Source organism: Pithys albifrons, chromosome 8, assembly GCF_047495875.1.
Source record: "Pithys albifrons albifrons isolate INPA30051 chromosome 8, PitAlb_v1, whole genome shotgun sequence".
Lineage (NCBI taxonomy): Eukaryota > Metazoa > Chordata > Aves > Passeriformes > Thamnophilidae > Pithys > Pithys albifrons.
In genome coordinates this window covers 11,764,184-11,786,267 of record NC_092465.1, presented here as the reverse complement: position 1 = coordinate 11,786,267, position 22,084 = coordinate 11,764,184, and the positions used below count along the sequence as shown (strand labels likewise).

At 39.3% G+C, this 22,084-nt stretch overlaps 1 protein-coding gene across 1 annotated transcript in view; it reads left to right on the top strand.

Moving 5' to 3' along the window:
• The window catches only part of SLC49A4 (solute carrier family 49 member 4), a 71,414-nt gene that overhangs the window by 27,723 nt on the left and 21,607 nt on the right, over nt 1-22,084 (top strand). Inside the window, exons 3-7 of the mRNA XM_071562885.1 lie at nt 5,402-5,670; nt 10,932-11,061; nt 16,095-16,203; nt 16,818-16,885; nt 21,734-21,861. Of these exons, the coding sequence (XP_071418986.1) occupies nt 5,402-5,670; nt 10,932-11,061; nt 16,095-16,203; nt 16,818-16,885; nt 21,734-21,861 (704 nt within the window). The remainder of the gene's footprint in view (nt 1-5,401; nt 5,671-10,931; nt 11,062-16,094; nt 16,204-16,817; nt 16,886-21,733; nt 21,862-22,084) is intronic.

The following is a 22,084-nucleotide window of genomic DNA, read 5'->3' as shown; positions in this document are numbered from 1 at the left end:
TGACAAATCTAGTATCAGTTCCCTCTGAGGTATAATAAATCTGTGGGTAAGTCCGTGTCTTTTTATATGCCTTTTCCTGGGCAAGCAACTTGCATCATAGATCAGTGTAGATGTTGTAGAATGGGAGGTGTTTGCTGGCTTTGTTGCCATGTAGTGACACTAAATTCAATAGCACTTGAAAAGTGCTCTGAAGGCCTCCAGTAGAAGGGACTTTTTCATTTGCTTCCAGTAGTTCCCACAATGAGCTAATCAGCTGCATAAACCTATTTGTCTTCCAGATTAGCAGGAATTGAACAATCCACTTCTCTCGGTGAGTGAAATTGTCAGGCAAGCGAAAGAAACATGAGCCATCCATTTCTATAAAACATGAACTTCTTTATCCGGAATTGCCTTTTGCATTAATTGTTTGAATCAGCAGTTCATCTGCTGAACTGTTCCATACCAAAGGCACACTACAACAGCACACTGCCACTCTCAGTGACTTGGTTGCTCCTCACACTTTGCCCAACAAAACTGACTCACAATTTATTTTCATTACATATGTATAGAAGTTTGAATAGTTTGACTGAGCAGTCAACTCTGATGGCAGCTAGTGGGAAAAGTTTCAGGAAAAAATCCTGCAACAAAATCCTGTCTTCACAAGGCTCTTGAGATGAGCTCTGCTCCCTCCTGGGACCCAGAGGAACCAAATTTCCTACACAACCAGGGGTCATCACGTTTAGAGAGTCAGAGCAGCGCCCTGGGATTGACAGCCCTGCTCTTTCCATGGTGTCTGCCAAAGAAAAGATGAAAATGCTTTTTCCATGCCGTTGATTAGTGTTAAAATAGCAACTTCTCCAGTCTTAGCCTTTCCAGAACAAGGACAATTAACACGTCTTAGAGCTGAGCTTTGGAGGCTTGGTTTAAATCTGTTGTGTTAAAAGTAATTTTTTGAGTAAGTAATTTTGCCCTATCATTACCTTTGTTTCTCCATCTGAGTAGAGAAACTAATGAGATTTTCTTTCATTTAAAATTCTCTTAAGTCCAGGCATGAGAGACACAGTGATAGAAACACTAAATGTCTGAGGTTTTTCCTGGAAAAAGCGTTTATGTATCACAAGGCTTTTAAATAACTTAACAAATCCAGTACCTGATATGACTGTGACCATGCATGCAAAGTTTCAGCTTGTACAGGGAGAAGAAGATAAATAAAGCCAACTGTAAATGGGAGTGCTTTCCCATCTTAACTGGATGGTATTACTATCAATCGCTAAAACCTTTTTCCTGTATAATGTCACTTTTTTTTCCATACCCACTTTGCTCACTGATACTGTAATTTCAGCATTTATAGCCTTACATGGTTTTCATTGTTGCTGCCTGTTCGTATATTGCAACAGTAACAGCAGGGAGTGAATAAAACAGGAATAACCAGGTTAGTTCTTAATACTAATATACAGTCTTCTCTTATGGAACTGATGAAAACCATATAATTAAATTTATTTATAATGTGACTTGAGAAAAAATTGGAAAAGAGGTGACAGTACAGTAAGTATTTTTCTTCTCTAATTTCTGTTGCTGTAATTGAACTATCCTGTGTACTTTGTTTTTTTGCAGTCCAGAAGCCAGTTTAGGAACAAAAGTGATCTTTACTGTAAAAGGCTTTGTGAGCATGTGTATGTGTCTATGTATTTTTATATATATATAGATAGATGAATACATAATGTAAATATATAAGGTATCCATTACTGTGATCCTCTGACAATGATATTTCACACTAGCATTTACTACCAGTCCTCAAATAATTTTTCTTCATTTTTTTTTTAAAGGGCTCATGCTCAACTGCAAGTTCAAAGTTTGGCAGAGCACACAAATTCATTAGCAGAGAGGTCAGGTGTGCAAAACCCTTGACATTTCAAAATGAGTCCTGCCCTGCCTTCTGAAACAGTTAAAACAAAATATTTTGGATAGATGTTTACTTCTCCACTTTTGCTTTAAGCTAGGCAGTCATCAATTATTTTGTAAATTGAAGATGAATTTCTGGTGTAATTCTTTCCAATTTTCTCTTTCATGATTGTGATTAAAAAGCCTTCTGCTCTTGTGTTATTTTTTGTCATTTGAACTCAATAGCTTTCTACTTTCTGATACATGAAAATAATTAAATGATGATTGGATAAATAACATGTCTGAAACCAGAGCAGAGCTGAATAAATAACAGATGAACATTACCCTGTTACTGTAATGAGATTGAAAAATATTTTTCCATATGGGTAAGGTCTTGAGCTAAAGTTATCTTTTCAGCCCTTTTCTCAGGAAAGAGAAATCTTGCGCAGAATGAAACTGGAATAGTGACAGAAAAAAATGCAGTTGCTCTTTGCACCTTTTCGGCAGCAGAAACAAGAAGAAAGTCAGGGAATAACAGAAACAAACCTCTCTTGGTCTTGGAGCGATTTTTAGGATGGTGTACGAGAGGAGACTTATGGGCTGTGAGACCGAAATGTAGCACAGTGTTGATAGGATTTTGTAACGACCAGCAGAAAGATACCAATACTGTCATGTTTATATTTCTCTGTCAGGTGCAGAGGCTGCCACGCACATCTCCCAGAGCAGCTGCTTAGTAAACACTCTGAATTGTGCTTTGAATTTCTCATCCCTGCCTCTCCAGGGAAATGAGTTAAGGATGTGCAGAGGAACCATACAAGTAATCTTTTTCCCAGCGAAAAAATAGCTTAATTTAAGCTAGTATTCAAAAAGAGATAAAATAGGGTTTAGGCTGTTATCATATGGAGAGATATTGGAAGTAGTAGTCTGTATATTGATGGTAATTTAGTTTGAAAATAGTGTTTATTAACTCAAATATGTTAGGCTTGAAAAATTAAGCAATATAAAGATAAGAGATATTCTACCCTGGATGATAATGTCAAAGTTTGGTAAATGCCAGAAATGCAGATGGAAAGGCAAATCCATGGGCACAGACAGCACATCAGGCAGGGCAAGGCTGCAGAGACAGCAGCCAGGAGAACACCAACAGAAGAGTCCTGTAGAGAGGCAAAATTAGCTTGCTCTTTAAAAAAACCCAAACCAAACAAACCCAAAACCAAAAAACACAACAACAAAAAGGCACCCAAAGAAAAATAATACAGAATTAAAATTCTGGAATAAGGAACTACTTTCTCCTTTGGGATCTGCAAAGTAAAATTAACATCTGTTTCTCCTTCAGGTATGAAGGTTGATTTCAGAGCTTTATTCAGATGGCGGAGTTGGATAGATATAATCAACATCTGAAGTACATGATAAAAGGAGTATGTACCATTCTCATAATCAGTAAATTAGGGAGGTTTGTTTGGTAGTTTGTTTGTGGAGTTTTTTACAAAACCCTTCTTCTACCAGATGGAGTACTTACATGACCATAGGTGCTGCACAACAACTGTACTTTTTTCTGATTTCAGTGAGTTTATGGGCCCTTAGAAATACTGTAGAGTAGGCATATTTGAATTAAAACTATAATACCATAGTGGTATCAGTGAACAGAAGTGTTAGTATGGCACCCAAAGTTATAAATGTTATTTTATGATGACACAGTTTTCTAAACATACAGTAAAAAAATTATAATTTGGAGCAAGAGATAATGCTAAAATAAACTCTTTATGTATTTTAGGAGTTACCTCACTTGCTACTGAAATGCAGTTGTTCCTGAAGATGTGCCACAGCTCTGCAAATACCCTGGAACAGTTTAGGAGAAGTTTGAGAATAACTTACTGTAGTGACATATAGAATGAAAATACCAAAGTGCACAAGGATACCTTGGTTTGTTCAAAGTACATTGAAGAGTAACCACAGGGGATTGATATAATTTGTCCTCCACAAAACTATATCAGAGCATTATTTAAATAGTGCTTTTTATTTATTTAAAACCGTTTCATTTTGGTTTTGTGTGTGTGTGTGTGTGTCACAGTTTAACAAGCATTAAAAAGGCCTGACCATGCCTTGGTGATGTCCAGCTGAAGCACATCACGAACAGTAGTAATGAAATTTTTCCTCACTCAAAAAATAAAAAGTTGAATTGATTGATTACATGTAAAAGTGGATATTATATTACTTCTGTTCCAGAAGGTGCTTCCTTCAGATGCTATATAATAGCTTTTTTCTTGTACATTTTTTATAGATTTTGTTTAAAAATTTAATTTCTAATCCACTGAGAATCAGTAGCATCTATTTCTTTTTATTGCAATCTAGCTTGTTAATTTGATAAAGAGTCTGTTGGCATTTCTTTTGCATATTTTGTTCCTTTGTGTACTTTAAAAAACTCCTGCTACACTGTATGTTATTCAGCCATTTGTGGCTTGAAACATTGCCTAAATGCTGGCTTATGTTTCCCCATTTCCAGGCCATGGCTTTTTATGTCTGACAACTCAAGTCTTGCAGCAATAACACTGAGTTCCTGCTATGGTTTGAAAAACACCACCCATCTGAAAATATAATTTGCCACCATTTTGTTGCACAATGAATAGATCTACTTTGGAGGATTGCAATGTCTTGTTTGACTCTGTTTTTTCGATATGAAGTTTTTATATAAATTCCAAAATGCTTTTGCCTTTCATGGCTAATCACCTTTTGGAAAAGTCAAAGTGGAAGATTTCTGGATGACTTCCATGTGCAGGAGAGCCTTCAAAAATTCCTTTCTGTGCGTGCTCATTGTACTAATATTAAGCCAAACTTTGCATAGAGTTCACTGCTTGGAAGTACTATCTCTGTTCTGTCACCAGCCTTATCTGTTAAATCCCAATGAGTGTGAAAAACGAGAAAAATCTGGGTTTGCTTGGTTGTTTCAACAGTATGTTGAGAATGGCCAGATTGCTGGAGAAGATGATTCTCTTGGAAACCCTGACAGCCCGGCCTCCTCAGCTGTAGGCACATAGAGCTCATCTGAGTGTGTAAATAAAAATAAATAATGCAGTGAAAAAATATGCAGAGTATTTTGCTGAACTGTTTCGATTTCGGATCTGCCATAACTAATTTAAACCTTCTGTTGGGATTTATGCATGCAAGGGGTCAGGTTTAAGACGTTTGTAATTTAAGGCTTTTCAGCTACTACACCTTTTCTACTTTTGTATCCTATCATGGTGCCTTTTAGCTGCAAAGAAAGTCCCTTTTATTCCCTTTTCCTTTCCTGCTTTGAAGAGAACATTTGCTTCTCCATTTATATGAGGTAATGAGACCAGAGTAGCTGCAGATTCTTTAAATCAATCTAATTGAGCTTCTTTTAGTGTATAGAATATCCTTTTTTTGCACAGGACTTTCATTTCTTTGTGCAGTGGCTCCATCTCCAGCACTCAATATCTCACATGCCTTTTTAATTGAAAAAAAAACCCAAAAAGGGCAGGCAATTGTCATCCAAATGGCTCTGGTCTGTTCTCTGTTCCAGGCTGATTCATGGAGGGCAGCTGTTAAATGGCTTGGCGGGGCCAACTGTGATGAATGCGGCACCATTTCTTTCCACAACGTGGTTTTCTCCAGACGAACGTGCCACAGCAACAGCCATCGCCTCTCTGCTCAATTACCTGGGCTGTGCTGGTGCCTTCCTGGTGGGGCCTCTGGTGGTGCCCTCTCCTAATGGAACATCTCACCACCTGCTGGCATCACAGAGCAACACCGAGCACATCAAGGACCGCATCGAGGCTGTGCTCTATGCAGGTCTGGTTTAAAGATAAATATTAAATCAGAAAAAACTGTTAAAAATGTACTTACTTTCGTGTGTGTTTGGTACTTGTGAACCAGTACCCTCTAGTGGTTGGTCTGCACAGGAACTGGCTTCTGATTGAGGGAAGGTAATTAAGTGATAATGTTTTGTACCATCAGAACAGTTAATATTTTACCTTTTTGTGTAGCAAAGATTTAAAAGTAGCCTTTTGTAGAGACTGACTCCAAAGGAAGTAATTCAGTTGTTTGTGTCATCTAATTTTGGGAGAAATGTCTTCTAGGAGAGCTTTCACTTCCCTGAGCTTCCAAACTAGTTTTTGCTTATTGAATTTTCATTAAGAGTTGATGTCCATGGCAGGTTGTGTTTTTCTATTGCTTCTGTAAAGATGGAGATCCAGTAGTCTTTTAGCATTAAATTCTTTCCTATATTAAATCAGCCTTAATTAATGAGTTGCACATGGCCTTCAAATGTGATTAGATTATTAGTATTTAGGAATCTTAACTGTGAAATTAAAATGCAATAGATTTATTTTTAAAACCACATAATTCATATTGGTGAGCAATTGCAATGAACTGACAACAGTTTAGTAGAAAAAACACTGATATAAAATTCACCTGATATAACTTGGCTTTTATGTCCTTGCTCTTTGTGTCACTGGCAAAAGTCAGCAGCAGACTTTAAGGAAAAAGAGTTAAGTGGCTTAGGAGTCTGTGTTCTGATTCTTAGTGGATATAACTTGGTATATACCATGTGTCATAGTAGTTGCACATTTGATTGGTGTTTTCCTCCCTTATAATTACAGCCTTTGAAATTCAGCCAGGATCTAGACCTAAGTGTTTCAGAAGTCTTAAAGCATATATAATGTGTAGTTTATATGAAGGTTTATGGGATTGAGTTTTCTATTTGTGATCATTTATTCATGGACTCAAATGGTACAACAATTAAATTCAGGTTTGGTTAAGCTTTTTTCACAAGTAAATGTGGTGTTAGAAAATCTCATGGCAGATGAAAACAGCTAGTGTGAAAGAAGGAAAAATGAAAGCAAGTTAGATTTTGTCCTGAGGAGCAGTAGATATGGAGAGGAAAACTCTAGCAATTAGAGAAGTGCTTTAGCTCTCCCTCTTCAGATTTTCCATGGAGAGAGAAGAATTCATCTGCCTAAGTTTGTGCTTCAAACCACTGATTTGAGTGCAGGAGCACTAGGAATATTTGCTTTCAGCAGCCCATTAGATTCACGTTCTCTTCTGTTCTTTTTGGGGAGGTTTTCCTAAGCATTTTCTTCAGGAACAGGGATGGATCTTGCCACCAAGTTTCAGATGTGTGTTGCCTGCCCCATAACTCATCATGGCTCTTCATGGCTTTCTGAGCTGGCAGGGGTTTGGGAACACCCTGTGGACCTGTTTGGAATCGCTGGTCCCAGCATGAGATGATCCTACAGCAGCTCTTCATGTTCCCAGGAGTTGTGTTTCGTGGAGCATCTGTACTTCTCACTTAGTATTTGAAAGTGCCTTGAACAGAGAGGGTTTCTTTGTGTTTCTGTTTGTGTCAGTACATCTTTTCAGGAGCTGCAACCCCTTCAGCTGTTCAGGCAACAACAAAGAGCTGGTTTGTGAATGTTACTGGCCTGTAGTGAATCACAGTGCTGATGGCAAAACCTACAACTGGTTTAAAATTGGCAAGAACTGTCAAAGAGGAGGTTGGTTGGAATCCCTCGTGGGATTTCTGCTGTCTCACCTCAGCCCTGTTTCCCTGGAGAGCTGAAGGCATAAGGTGTCCCTGCTGACTGCCTCCCTTCTGCCAGGTGGGCTTCAGAGGTGGGAGGAGGGCTGCCTAGTGGTGGTGTACAGACAGTTCTGTTCCCCTGTGGGCCAAAAAATGCCTAGTAGGTGTGGTAGGGTACTATTTGTCCCTTAAATCAGCTGGGCAGAAAATGTGGCTCAAATTGACTTCCAAGATTGCTAGTAAAGGTTCTGGAGAATATAACACCACAAGTAGCTGCACCCAAATATTCCACTTCTCCACTTCTTTAGCAGGTGTGGTCAGGCTTAGTATGACTTCTCAGTTTGGGTACTGTCAGAAAGCCAGTTTCACAGGATAAGCACTCTGCATTTCGGATGGAGTTGTGTATACAACGGAGGGTTGCTTTTGTGTTAGGTAGCATTAGATAAGCAGCCTGCAAAAGTTAGGTGATGCCTTTTAAAAGACATTAATGATGTGAACTGTTAACTTGGGATCAGTAGCGTGCCAAGAGTGTACAGATTTTCAAAGGACTTAACCTCAAAGATGATTGCAAAGCAATTGCTTATAAAACCATTCTAAAATTGCTCTGTTAACTCCAGTCTCTTCTGTGTTTTAATAAATTGCTGTTCCTTTATCTCAAATGCAGACTAAGAGCTCAGCTGAATTACCACAGCCTCTTTCTGTGTCATCTGTGTCGCTGCACATTCTGGTTCACAGCTCAAACGGTACAGATGTAGCAAATCAGGATTGAATTGTACTACCTGAATTGCACAAGGAAGTTTGAATTATGCTGGATTGCAGCCAGAGCTTTTAGCCTTGTGCTTCCCTAAAAATCAATGTAAAGTCATTATTTGTTTAAAAAAAAAAAATGTGTGCATGTGTGTAAAGGGCTCTCATTCCCCCTTTGCACTATAGGACAAGGTGGGGGGGAAGGTTTCTGCGTTTGGGTAGCTTTTTGTGCTGTGAGTAGCCTGAAGGAAGATGATGTTATAGCAAGGATGTCTGTGTCTCTGTTAAACCTCTTCTTTTTCTGTTTGAGGTTTACACGAGCAGCAGGATGCCTGCTTCCTAGGCTAAAATGCAGGCATCTCTCCACTTCGACAGTCACAAGTCACTCTGGTGTGGTACCCAGCTTTTCTGAAGGATTCCAGGTTCGCTCCTCAACAAGAGATACGTGTCTGTTTTTGCAGCCTAATTTATGACTTGCCCAAGTCCAAGTGCATTGCTGCATCCATTGCACTGTTGAGAAGCCAGCTCCTCCTGTGGAAGAGCTTCAAGACAAGTTTTAGATTGTATTTCTCTTTATCCAGTCTGGAAGAGTAAATGATGAGTGAGATAAAGGTGTAGGTTTCCTAATGAGGAAGGAATTCAATATGTAAGAAATTGGATGTGTTTGGCAGTACCCAGACTTCTGATGTAAGTGTGATACACAAAGATAAGATGGAACTAAAGAGTTCTATTCTTCAGTAGAGGGAGCTGGTTTAGTTTCCAAAGTGAGTTCTGCACTTTTCTTTGGAGGGCAGAGCTAGCTAGGCAAATTTGTTAACCTGAAAAGTGTTAACACCAGAAAACATTGCAGAGTTGCAAGGAGGTACTACAAGGACAGCATTCTGAATGTAATAATTAAAAATTAAAAGTAATGAAGTGTTACTGTACTGCTCCTGCTGCAGCAATTTGACTGGCAGAAAAATTGAGGCAGTGCACAGATGAGGCCTCAGATGGGCACCTGTTATAAAATATTCCTGTGACTTAAATTATCAGTGTGGTTTGCATTATTCAGAAAAAGACCTGGCCTTTTCCCCTGTAGCATTGCAGTATAACAAAGTCAAATAGTAAGTACTTTGGACAAAATTTATGGGTTTGTGTGGTCACATTCTTGTTAGCTATACCTGTCTGCAGTCTGTAATCTTCCTTTAATGTGTGATTTGAATAATGTGAATGCAGGTACCTTTGTATGCCTATAAACTTGTATGTAGACCTAGAAGCAGGAAAAGTGGACAAACAGCTTTTACTAAACAACTGTGTAGTGACAGAGCATCTCACCCCTTTTTCTGTTCTGGGATGATCAGTTATGGCCAGTTCTTTATTCTCTGCTCGTGGTCTCAAAAACAATGCACACAAAGATAGAAATTAATCTCTTTTCCGGGAAGCAGAGGAAACAAGAATGAGAAGGTCTAGTTAAAGTGCTCTTGGCCCTCAAAACATGCAGTTAGATCACAGCAGGAAAAGAGACACCATATAATTCAAAATGAATCCTTTAGTATTTGATCGTGAAGAATGGCATTGTCACATTCCCAGTATGCCTTCAAAGGAAATTAAGTGTAGACCTTTTTCCCATATACCAAATAGAAACATTCATTTCCTTTCCCCATCTCCAGCTGATCCATTTAGACACTGAATTTTATTTATTTTTCAGTTCCCTGAATTTATTTTCTTCTGTTTTAGCCGACGACCTGGCAAAGTGCCACGTTCATATTGATTTATTAAAAAAAGAGAAGAAAAAAGAAAATGAACACAATTGAGTATCCAGCTCTGTTGGAATTTATTTGTGGTGTCAGTGAACACTTCATTGTTATAAGATCACAGGTTCTTTTAAGATAACACACTTCAGCCATACATTTTTCTCTCCAGCAGCAAAGAATCTGGTTTTCAAAGGGATAGGAGAAGTATTGGGATTAAGGACTGTGGAGAACATGATATACATTGTAAAATGCCTGTAAAACAAATTAATTAGGCTGACTGTGGGTAGAGTTGTTTTTCCTCACAATGTCTGCTCATGGGATTTAGTATTTTCTGTGAAGTGCTCATCACTTTTCAAGTTCAGGTCCAAACTTCTGCTATGAAATTTTTCAAAGATTTAGGATACCTGCTGCTGAACAAGAGAAGCATCTGCAAAAAGCTGTATTCTTTCATTTTTCTCCCTCTTACCTATACTTTTTCTATTCCTGAGCCATGGCTGCTCCTGCATTTTTCTCTGTGTTCTGTTGCCATGTAATACTGTTTGTGTCCGAACTGCTGCCTTGCTTGACCTTTATTTGCCTTCATCATCCTGTGCAATGAGTAATTGTCATTTCATGCCCTGGGGCTTCCCCAGTCCCATCTGTCTGAAGTCTTTAGCCTGCTGTTACCTGCACTGGTTACTTCCATCCTGAGGAAACGTGCCCAAATCTTCAGCCCAAATCTTCATATTGCAGAGTTCTCTCTCTAAAGGGAAAAAGCAAAAGCTTTCCTTTTGCTTCACTGAGTTCCCCATGTGTGAGCCTGGTTCTCTGCAGCTCCCAACACTGGAATGGACTGCCAGTCTCATTGATTCTCCATCTCAACTTGCAATCTTGTCTGGGGAGGGAAAAAAGAAATCCTCCTTCAGGTTACAGAGTTCTGTTGTCAGGAGCATTAAAGCCTTTGTGGTGGGATTTGTGTCTTGAAGTCTGGCTGATAACAGCAGTGCACCAGAATAAGTCTCTCAATGCTAACATCTGTTCTTGCTTTTGTTTTTCTTTGCCCTCTTGCTTAGAATTTGGAATGGTTTCCCTGATATTTTCCGCAGCATTGGCCTATTTCCCCTCCCGCCCTCCGTTCCCTCCCAGCGTGGCTGCAGCGAGTCAGCGGCTCAGCTACAGGAGGAGTTTCTGCAGACTCTTAAGGTAGGACCTCACTGGGTTTTCACTTCAAAGCAGATCAGCACCTAAATAAATAAAAACAAAGTGTGCTTTAATCTTCTCGTTGAGCTAACAAGTTGGTTTGTAGTGCTTTAAAACAAAATAAAATTAAATATTCATGTTGAGACATAAAAGGATGCTAACTGCTGAAAAGTAGACATTAAATTTTAAATCACTGGGTATATCTTAAGCCTTCATGCCGGAGTCCTTCAAGCACCAACAGGACTTTAGTCATCCTGTTAGCACGGATTTTCTTATGCAATGCTTCTGTTATATCAGGTTATACAAGATTGCTAACAGTATCCTGTGAGATAACAGGTAATAACACTGGGTAAAACTAACTAATAATCTGCTTTCTTCAGTGCTGATTGGAATGAATTTGGAGTTTACTTGTCATTTGAAGGATTATTCATCTGCCATGGGAGCAATAAATGAACTATCTGAAACCATTATATGATTGATTAAATCTCATTAAATATATGTTAAAATATGAAGTAGGAATAGATGTGTTTCTGGACAGGTTCAAAGACAAGTTAACTTCCTTGAAGTTTTTAGGTGTTTTTTTTTTTTAAAGAAAAGGTTACAAAGAAAGTGACAACTTCGCAGCTTTTCCTACTTGGGCTATTTTGGTTAGACAAAGTCCCACTTCCCCCCAGTGTTTGTAAATGTCTTCTGTAATGGAATAAGATATCAGAGGAACAGCTAAAACAACTGTAATATCAATGGTGAATAATTGTGAAGGGCTGTGCCCTGTACGTGATCCTGCACAGATGAACTTCCTGAGGCAGAGAAGAACTGCTCCGTGGCACAGAGTGTGACTGACTTCACTGGGGGCCTTCAGACTCCTGATGTAATTGTTGAGTGATGTAGTGATAGAAGCTGAATCTAAATATAAAGGGCTGCTTGAAACTTGATGGAGTGGAGCTTTAGACATTCAGTTACTACAGACCTGTTGTGGGCTGGACTTTCAATAAATGTATTTCCAGGCAGCCAAAACAACTTATCTCTTGTTATCATTGGTTTGGGTGTTTTTTTGCTTTGATTTTGGAGGCTTTTGATTTTGTTTGGGGAAGTAAACAGTTGGCAAGATGCTTAATCCTCAATGTTCTTCCTGGGGCAGGCTGGCAGTCAGGAGGAGGTGTGAGTACAGTTGGCTGGTTAGTCTGCAAAATGACCTACTCAGGATATTGAAAAATAGCAATTCCCCCAAGGACAGTTAGCACATACAATAATGCTGTTACTCACCCAAGCTGATGTGCATTTAGACCCTGCCTGAGGGCTGTGTTGTAAAAATGTTGGTGTTGAACAGAAATCCAAACAGCAACTGGCTCCTCAGGTGAAATACAAAATTTCTGTTGACAGTGCTCCATTTGGGAGTTTTTTATCCAGTAGATTCCATGTTAAAAGTCTTGTAAACAGTGGACCTCAGATACTGGTAAGGTCAGGATGTAAACAGCAAAGCTGGCTTACTATTCACAACCAATGAAACTTAACAAAACAAACCATACTCTTAAATTGTAAGCATAGTTTGTAGTGTCTCCAAGAACAAAGAGGGTTTTTCTTAAATGTGGACAGGTAGATAATTATACCAATCCCTCTGGCCTTCTTGCATTCTTCCATGCTACCCTTCATCAAAGGTACTTCTTCATTCCTCTCTACATGAAACAACCAACAGTTCATCATTAAACCCTCTTATCTTGAGGAGCCCTTCAGCAACAATCCATCAAGCAAGAAGGTTTTATAAAAGAAAATTATATCTGCCATGCTTCAAGAGAAGTCCATCATCTGGTTCATTAGGTTTCTAAACTCTGTTGCCTGCCTAATCTAGTCTTCACAATTTTTGGCTCAGAGAGTCTTTCTTTTTACTTAATGGTGTAGACTGAAGGTAACCAGCAGATGAGTACTAGGAAACCATGATTTCTCCTTATTGTAGACTTACCCTCTGGTGTAAGAACTGTGTATAAGGCATTTGGGATGTGTGTGAGCTGTTGGGCTGACCCAACTATGCACCAAAAACACTCTTGAGAATTGAGATGTTCATCATTTCTCTCTTCTCTCCCCTAGGCTGCAGTTTTATTACTTCAAAATAAAGCAATGTGGCATAATGTTACCGTTGAAGTCATTGACCTTTTTACCTTGGACAGCAAAGGGATCTGTAACATCCTTTCAACTCCCACACTCCTTGGTTCCTTCAGGTCCTTGGGCAGTCATCCACACAAGCTGCTTCTTGCAGAGTTGTATTACACCATCGACAGAGGTCAACCATCCCCTGTAGGGCATTTTTGAGGGACTTTCTATGGAACTTGATTCTTCTCTCAGATTTGGAGGATTCCTGCTTCTGACAGATTATAACAATTAGCTGATCTCTGGTTATCTCCTGATACTAACTCTCTCAGCCTGCAGTGGGAGACGACAGATTAGTCATGGTTTGGGAGCTAAGCCCAAATCTTTTAACAGTCTATCACATGCTGTGACAAGTGTAGTGTGAATTTCTATTAGAATAAGTGCAGTGCCCTTTATCAGTTTCTTGGGTGAAGCAAATACAACTTTTCTTTTTTCCAAGCTCAGAATATGCCACAAACTTGAAAGGAAAAAATCCTAATTCTAGTACATAGTTGCTATGTCTCAAAATCTGCATTAAGAACACTTGTTGTGAATTTTGAGGTAATTAAATAGTTTTAACCAGTTACATGCCTTTTATATTTTTAAGGGATTATGTAAGCAAATTGGAAATTTTGTTGCTTTAATGGAACTTTCATCATCATCACCATCCAGTAATGGAAGCTGCTCAGAGTGTGCCTGATGTTAATGGGCACTGTCAGAGTTATTCTGAAATGATGACGGACTTTGATGGGACTTCCCTCTGATCCAGTCTGTCTTACAGATTCTAGTAGCATTAGATAGGTTTCTGAAAAAAACAGAGGAAAAAAAATCAATTTGTATTCCAGAAGAATGGTTTGAGAGAGGCTAATGCTGATGTCCCATCATGCCTGCTACGATGGAAAACAGTGTGGGTTCACCAGCTGATGGTGTGACAGACAGCACATTTTTCTATTTTCAGTGGAGCAATTGCAAAATTGCAAAAACAAATAGAAATGACTGGAGCCATGAAAAGCAGAGCTGCCACTGAAGGTGTGTATTTCAAATAGCTGTAGCACTTCATGCAGCCAGCACTGGCTGTTCCATGAAAAGGGGGCAGAATGACATCTGGTGACTGGGGCTGCTTGGTCACTGCATCCTTTCTCCTGGTCACCTTCCTTGTGCTGGACAGAAGGCAAAGTGGCAGCCTCTGTCATTGGAAGGTGTCATGATGCACAGCTGGGTCTTTAGTATTTGTACTTGGAGTTGGATGTGGCACAGAGCAGCTGTTCCACATGGCAGTCTGTCTTGTTGCTTGAGTTATAGAGAAAAAATACACCACGGGAAGTTTTGGTCAAGTAAACTACAAAGTTCTCACTCCCTCAAAAGTAGCTATTTAGTGAAGATAAGGTTCAGATAGCCAAAGATTTTGAATATTCATCAAGAGTTATTTCACAAGACTGAATTCAGACTTGCTCCCTCTTTGCAGTCTGCAACATGGCTACATAATATCCATGCAAAATTCCTTTTTATTTTATTCTACAGATGCTGAATTGGCTTTCACATGGATAGTATTAAATAGCATCAGATGCCAAGGCGATACAAGACAGATGAGGATAAGAGTATGGCATTCTTAAGCTGTTGGGAAGATGATAGCATTCAGAGAAAAATAACCAATATGTAGAAGAGATGAAGTCAGTTGTTTTTCTTTGCATTAAAAAATAAATCTGACACAAATGATACTGAAAGTGGAGAATATGATATGTTCATGTGATGGAAATGTGTTATTCAAGAAGAGGATGTGTGAAAAAGAACAAGTGCAAAAAAGCACTGGCTGGTGTGCTGTGCGTGGATCATCTAAGGGAGTAAACCAGTGTAAGCTGCAAACCTCTGACTGTTTTGGAAAGTAATTGAATTTCTTTCTCTCTCTCTCTCTTGGCTTTCGTAACTGTGTGCTATCAAATTGCCACTGCATGCCAAGGAACTGGTACTGATCAGGATCAATTTTATGTAAATTATTTGGGATTGGAAGGAGCCACATTTTGTGGTTACACAGATAACCCATGGGATGACTGACCTTGGAATCACCATAAAATCTGTTCACTTTAAAATATCACTGTTGCAGAGTCCAAAGTATATTTTCTGGTTTTCATCCAAAATTGAAACATTTTTGAGGAAAATTTGGATGTCTCTTAGCAAAGATTTCACATTTGCTTTCAGTTACGGTGAGTGGAGGAAGTTGTTGGCCAACTCCCTGTTTAGCTGTGTGTGATGAGATGGTGACACAGCTTTGACTGTTTCACCTTCGTGGAATACCAAAGGTTGAATGATTTTAACTGAGGAGGGGAAAGCAAACACATTGACTGTTTAGAGCAGAGTATTGTATTATATTGTCTCTGGTTTTTGCCAGCTGAAATTTTCAAAATTTTCCACCCTTGTAACTGTATCCATCTTATTTCCAGAGCTCTCCCTGCCTTTCACCAAAGAGAAGTAAAACAGGATTTTTTTTTGGTTTTCTTTTTAAGTTCAGTTCAAGAGGCATGAATCTCTGATTTTATTCTTGAAATGTGCTTTTCGTCATTTAAATTAGTGCTTATTATTCCTAATATACACTTAGGCTAAGGAGGTTGCCCATGCCAGTGCATGGAAAAATTGCTTGTGGAAATGAGAAACATGAGAGCCCAGCATGTTACAGAAATCTTTGAACCATGTGGAGAGGCTTTTTCTGTCGTCGCAGTGCTAAGGCAGTAACAGACCAGCCACTGGAAATTCAGTGCCATGGCTGTATACTTTTCTTGTTTTTCTTGGCTCACTCTTCCTTCAGACCTTTGCTATTTTCCTTGATGGGCAGAATATAGAAGGTGTCATTTACTGTACTGGCTAATCTTGGTGCGATTTCTAATACAGGCTGCAGCTAATTAAATGTTTTATCTTCACAGCAATTTCCGATTCTTGATGATTGCTTTAGCCTATGCTATACCACTGGGTGTTTTCTCTGGCTGGTCTGGTGTTCTGGATCTGATATTAACACCCATTCACGTAAGCCAAGTAAGTATCTCCTGACTGATAATCAGCAGTGGCATGTTTTTATTTTGCACTAGCATACAGTGTTATCAGGGTTTTATGTTCAAGCTGCTATTAATACAAATGGACCACTTTTCTCCTTGAAATTTTAAATAAAATAAACTGTAGCTTTACATCCCAAATTGTCATGATTCTCCCTGCTGATTCTCCATCAGTGGTGAGTATTTTCAGAACTTTACACACCTTTTGACAAGAAGGGAGAGGCAGGTAAACAAACAGGAGTGTTTGTTTGGCTGCTGCACCTTTCAGGAAAGAAAATAATGTGTGCCCAATGGAAAAGATTAAGTGGGGAGAAGATGATTTCTAAGCTTTTGATAGAGTATTATAGACAATCAGAGGACATTACTTAGATTCTATAAAGAGAGGTCACATTTAGGGCATAGACTACTTAGTCATACTTCTTGTAGTGAATTTATTTCCTTTCCTAGAAAAAGCCTTGCATTTCAGATTTTTGTCAGGGTGTTGTTGTTAGCAGTTTGCAGCTCTTGCACACCTTTTGTTTTGAAAGTAACATCATCTTATTTTCTTAGCTTTAACACATTTCTCTATGTTTTGTTTTTGTTTGGTTTTCCTGTCAGGTCGATGCAGGCTGGATTGGGTTTTGGTCTATAGTTGGAGGTTGCGTTGTTGGCATAGCAATGGCAAGGTAGGAATAATTACAGGTCCTTCTTCATTTCTTCAACTGTGATTGTCATTTAGCTTGTCCTCTTAGTAATATAACTTGTATTCTCTCTTCTTCTGGAAACTTGAAATGGAAAACGCATTCTGGAGGTATGATGCGTTTCTTGTAGAGCAATATTTGTACCATGTTAGTGGTTGCTGGGGATTGAGAATTCTACATGTATATACCTGAATTTGTCAGGTTGGACTGTTAGTCCTGACAAGGGCTTCCTGTATGCTGCCTTTAAACACAGCTCTTGTGAATTCTGCTGCCTGGTATGCGGGAGAACCTGTTGTAGCACATCTGGAAAGCACTGAAGAAAGTAGCGCCTGTTTCCTTCCATCAACACTTCTGGGCATACTGATTCCCAAAGGGAATAAGGAGTATAGTGCAGGCAGTGTACCCACAATAATGTTGTGCTCCTCCAGAGAGAAATTAGTCTGGCCCCAGTTTGGCCAAGACGCTGGATTCCTGTATAGCCTATTTCCTGCTGTACTATGGACTACAGTATGGGTGTACCTATGCTTTCCATAAATACAGGCACAGCTCTCTCTGGCCATCATGAATGCTGATGACATGGGGAGCAGAACAACAAGGAATGGATTGCCCTTCCAAAAGGTTGCTGCTTTTGCTTCATTGAGGTCCTCTTTAGAGAAAGAGTTGGGCTGTGGGGAAGAAAAAGTCTTTAGGAGGTACTTGAGCAATGAGTTTACAAAACTATCTAAAACCAATAGCATGTTCCCCTTGCATTGTGATATCTAAGCCACTCTGTGTCCAGTCTTTAGACTTGAGTTCTGCAATGAGTTCAGCACAAGTGCAGAGATCATCAGTTGTTGCAGGATTGTAGACACAGGGAGTCATCTTTTTAGGACAGAAATTGAAACTCTTTTTTTCACTTGCTTTTTCACGTGCTTCATCAGAGTACAGAGTGCATAAAGAAATGTGAGGTTTCTCATCCTGACATTTTGCAGGCTGCCTAGCAACTGTGACAGGGAGAGGAAAAAACTCCTGACCTAGGGAAAAGAAATAAGTATTTCTCTCCCATCCACTCCAGATACAGGCCAAAGGACTCCAGCCAAACAAAGTTCATGCCCTGATTTCCTCTACAAAGAGTTGCTTTTGATTAGCTAAGCTCAGATAACAGGGTTTTCTCTGTAAGAAATGTTGAAAACCAAGAGCTGTAGATAACACAGATGCCATAGGTTGCTTGAACCAGGTAGTGTGCCAGTTTAATATTTTCCATCATAATTAATCTCTAGTATATATGCAACATTTTAGTAGTAAAGGGCCACCCTTAGCAGCTCACTTAACTTTGTCAGGAGAGAATCTGCTGACTCAATGCCAACATGCAAATCTCAGTCTTAATGGTAGATTAATTTATTTAATGTATTACCTGGATTAAGTTTCCAGAAATGCTCATGGTCTCTTTAACTGCTTCAAAATTGATTTCGAACCTTGTTGAACACCCATATTTTGTAGCATTCAGTAAATCTAAAAAATACCAACAGTCTGTCTCCAAATATGTCTTTTTAACTTGGGCAATACACAGTTCAAATGGGAGGGTTTGCATACAAAAAGGGAGGGAGGAGGTGATTTGTCACTCCTGATGGATGACTCTCCCTGCTAGGCCTATTCAGCATTTATCTGTGTAGGGTTGAATCAATGACGAGTCTGACTGTAATCTGCTGAAAGTTGTAATTAGGAAAATTAAGTAATGATTCTTGTCAAAGCTGACAAGTTGATATATTTCAGTGTCAGAACTGTGATTTGCCAAGCAAGCAGCTTTCTCCCTTAACCACCCCTCAAGAAGCTGTTAGTTTTGGGGTGGGGTTTTTTTCTATTTTTTTTCCCCCTGGTAATTTATCAAAGCAAAATTGGTGCAGTTTAGGCCTTTGCTCTTTCCATTTTTGTAAAGGCAGATTCTATCATTTAGAACTCTTAGCAACCTGAGCCTTGCCCTGGAGCATTAGGTCCTGCACATCATAGTAAGTGTTAAATCATCTATATGTAAAGTAATGCCCAGTTTGGAAATTTGTTACCCATCTCATTTTCAAAATGGTGCAAATTTTCCTCAGCATTATACATAAATCCTCCTGATCTCCACCCACTGCTGTCCTAATAGCTGTGAACTTATATGTGTATCTAATTTGTGGGATGCATTTTTATAATTGAAAAGCCTGACCTATTTTGGGCAGCCCACAGGTGCTGTACCCTTTGCTGACAGCTTTCAAATGCTACTGGTTTGAAGAAAATCAGTGTCGAAGAGTGATGTTCCTATTATTGCATGGAAACATAAATTGCTTCCCTTTTCTCAGATTTTTTAATTTTTTTTCCTCACATTTGCCAGTGATCATACATATTTTGTCCTCTGTGCCTCAGGTTTTTTTTCGCCCACTTCTAACCTGTGGTGTAGTGAAAACACTGAAACTTTATGGCATGGTGATAATTTCCTTAGCAACAGACAGTGTTGTCAGCAACGCAGGTTTGTGATTTTAACTGTAGGATACAGCCTAGGGCTGATCTGCTGGGATGCTGGAGACTGTTACCAGCAGTAGACTCAGAGGGCTGTGTCTAGGTAAGTATACACCTTGTCTCCTGTTGTGCCTGCTGTTTTAGCAGCTGCACACATCCCCTCACGTGCTTGATGATGAAGGATTTGAGCAGAACAAAGGGGGTTGAAAGCAAATACCCAGGTCAGAGGATAAAAAGAATTTCTTGCATTTTTTTATTTGAAACAAGTATTTGGAGGAGTTGACTAGATCTACAGTCTTCTTTATTCCCCTGTAACCAGACAAGAAGCAGAAGTCCCTCAATTACCAAGTTCAGGCTATGTTGCTATGTTACTTTTTCCCCGTTACTTCTATTGCTGGCTGAATCCAGTAACTGCATAAACCTTTGGGGTGCATTTGACCCTTTCAGAGTCCTATGAGACCTGATGGCTCCTTGGAGCATGCTGCTATCCAAACCAGGACTTTGTTTCAGAAAGAGCTGTAGCTGCTCAGTAAAGGTAGATATTTTCTCCACCTAACTGTTGTTAATGGTTTAGACGTGTATCATCTTCCCGTCTCCACATATCCCTGATGGTAGGACAGAGATAGAGGAACCCCTAGAGATTACCTTCAGACCTGTTTTCTGTGAATGCGCCTCCTAGAAGGCTGGTGTTTCTCACACTGTGTTTCATTAGACAGGATCTATGTCACTGCACCTGCCTGTAAAGACAGGAGTAGTGATGTTGTTTGCCAGCACTCAAGGCGAGGAGTCTCTGTGGGAGAAGCTGAAAGCTTACACTTTGAGGTGCTTCTGCAAAGCTTTTAAAATTGATGATTTTGACCCTAGTGATCCCAAAGAATAATTAAAGAAACTGCCAAACCAGTGAGGTGATCCTGATTGTCAGAAAAAAACCAACTGTAGCAGCTGACCTGTGCTATTGTAGATGAATGCAAAAGCCACTTCAGCACTGCAGTCATAAACTTTTAAGATGATGTGCAGCATTGATCTCTCACTACGGCTTATTGAATTACTCACTCTAAATTCAGTGTAGAATTAAAGCACAGAGGGAATCAAAACAAGAGGAAAGAAGTTGGTTTGGGAGGGTGGGGGGTGGTTGATTGCTTTACTCCTACATCTCTTATGGTGTATGTGGAGCTGAGGTTCCCAGTTTGCAAAATGTTGGTAGCATTATCTCTTTTATCAAGTAAGCTATAAGGCATCTGTCTGTAGAGTGGTCTTTGTCAGTGCAGAGAAGGCAGTTAGCTGATGGATGGACAAATTTCATCATGGGCTGACCCAGGTGGATTATGCTGCCATTAGCATAATCAAGGTAGGAGGCTGTGAGGGCAGAAGATTTGCTTTAGACATACATACCTAACCCATCCATCCCAAAATCACATCTCCTTAAGCAGGAGATTATAGAAAATTACTTCTGAAGAAATGACATTGCCTTTTCTAATATATCTTTTTTAGTAGTTAGGTTGAAATCCCTTTTGAAAAGAGCAGTTGCACTGATAATTATGCCATGCAAGCACTCTTCAAATCCATCCTGTCTTCTTGAAAGAAAAAAGAAAAGAGATGAAAAAAGCAATTGTACCATCAGGTGGTATAAAGATCGTATTTAGCTCTGTGTAACAGCCAGACTGCCCAAGGGCTTGTGGGGCTGTCCTGCCCTCCAGACTGTCAATGTGTAGGAGAGGAGTGACGCCAAACTCCTGATTTCTGGAACATTTCAACCCAAAACAGCCACTGCCAGAGTGATACCCTGTTTAAAGAGTTCTTTCTTTACCTAAGCCACCAAGAGCTTTGTCACCAGTGCATCCAAAGGTTCAGAAGCTGTTCCTTGTCACCTTCAACTTGGGATTCTGGTATTTGGAGTTCTGTCATTTCCCACAGGAATGAATCTGGACACTTTATGTCTTGAATGAAACACGACAGCCTTCTCATATGCTAATGGAGAGCCGTGTCTGCCAAGGGAGACTGGCAAACCCTGGCAAAACAATGATGGAAATAGTGGTGTGATATTGTGTCCAACAAATGCAGAAGGAAAAAACCCAAACCCTTCCTCTATACCAGGTGTTTTCATTTGATGCCTTGAGAATTGTTCTGGTTTGATTGTTACTTTCTGACGGCTAAAAAATCTGTGGCTCTTCAGCTTGACAGCTAGAAATATCACCATTCTATAAAATCATCTATTTCTATTTCTGAAAATTAGAAACAACTTTTAAACTCTTTTTATAGTCTCCAAAATGTTTAAGGGAAAAATAATTAATTGTCAAACATCACATGTAAATAATATGAAAATCAGCATTTGTACTGTTCTGATCTGTGCTTTTATTTTAGGTTTGCAGATTTTATCAGGGGTATGCTGAAGTTCATACTGCTGCTGCTTTTATCTGGAGCAACGTTAGCATCAACCTGGTTCACTCTCACCTGTCTAACTAGTGTCACTCATCTGCCTTTAACCACAGGTATCGACAATTATTTTAATTCCTGTTATTTGTAATTGATATTGCTGGCAAATATTTGCAGTCTTAACTATCTTATAACCTGGTTTGGTTTCTTTAGTAATAGAGTTGTTTTATTAAGACATAAAAACAAAACCTATTGAATCTGAAATGTCTTTACCAGCTTTGAATAAGTTCATAAAAAGGTTAAATTCTTACAAAACCCAATAATAAGAACTCAGAGTAC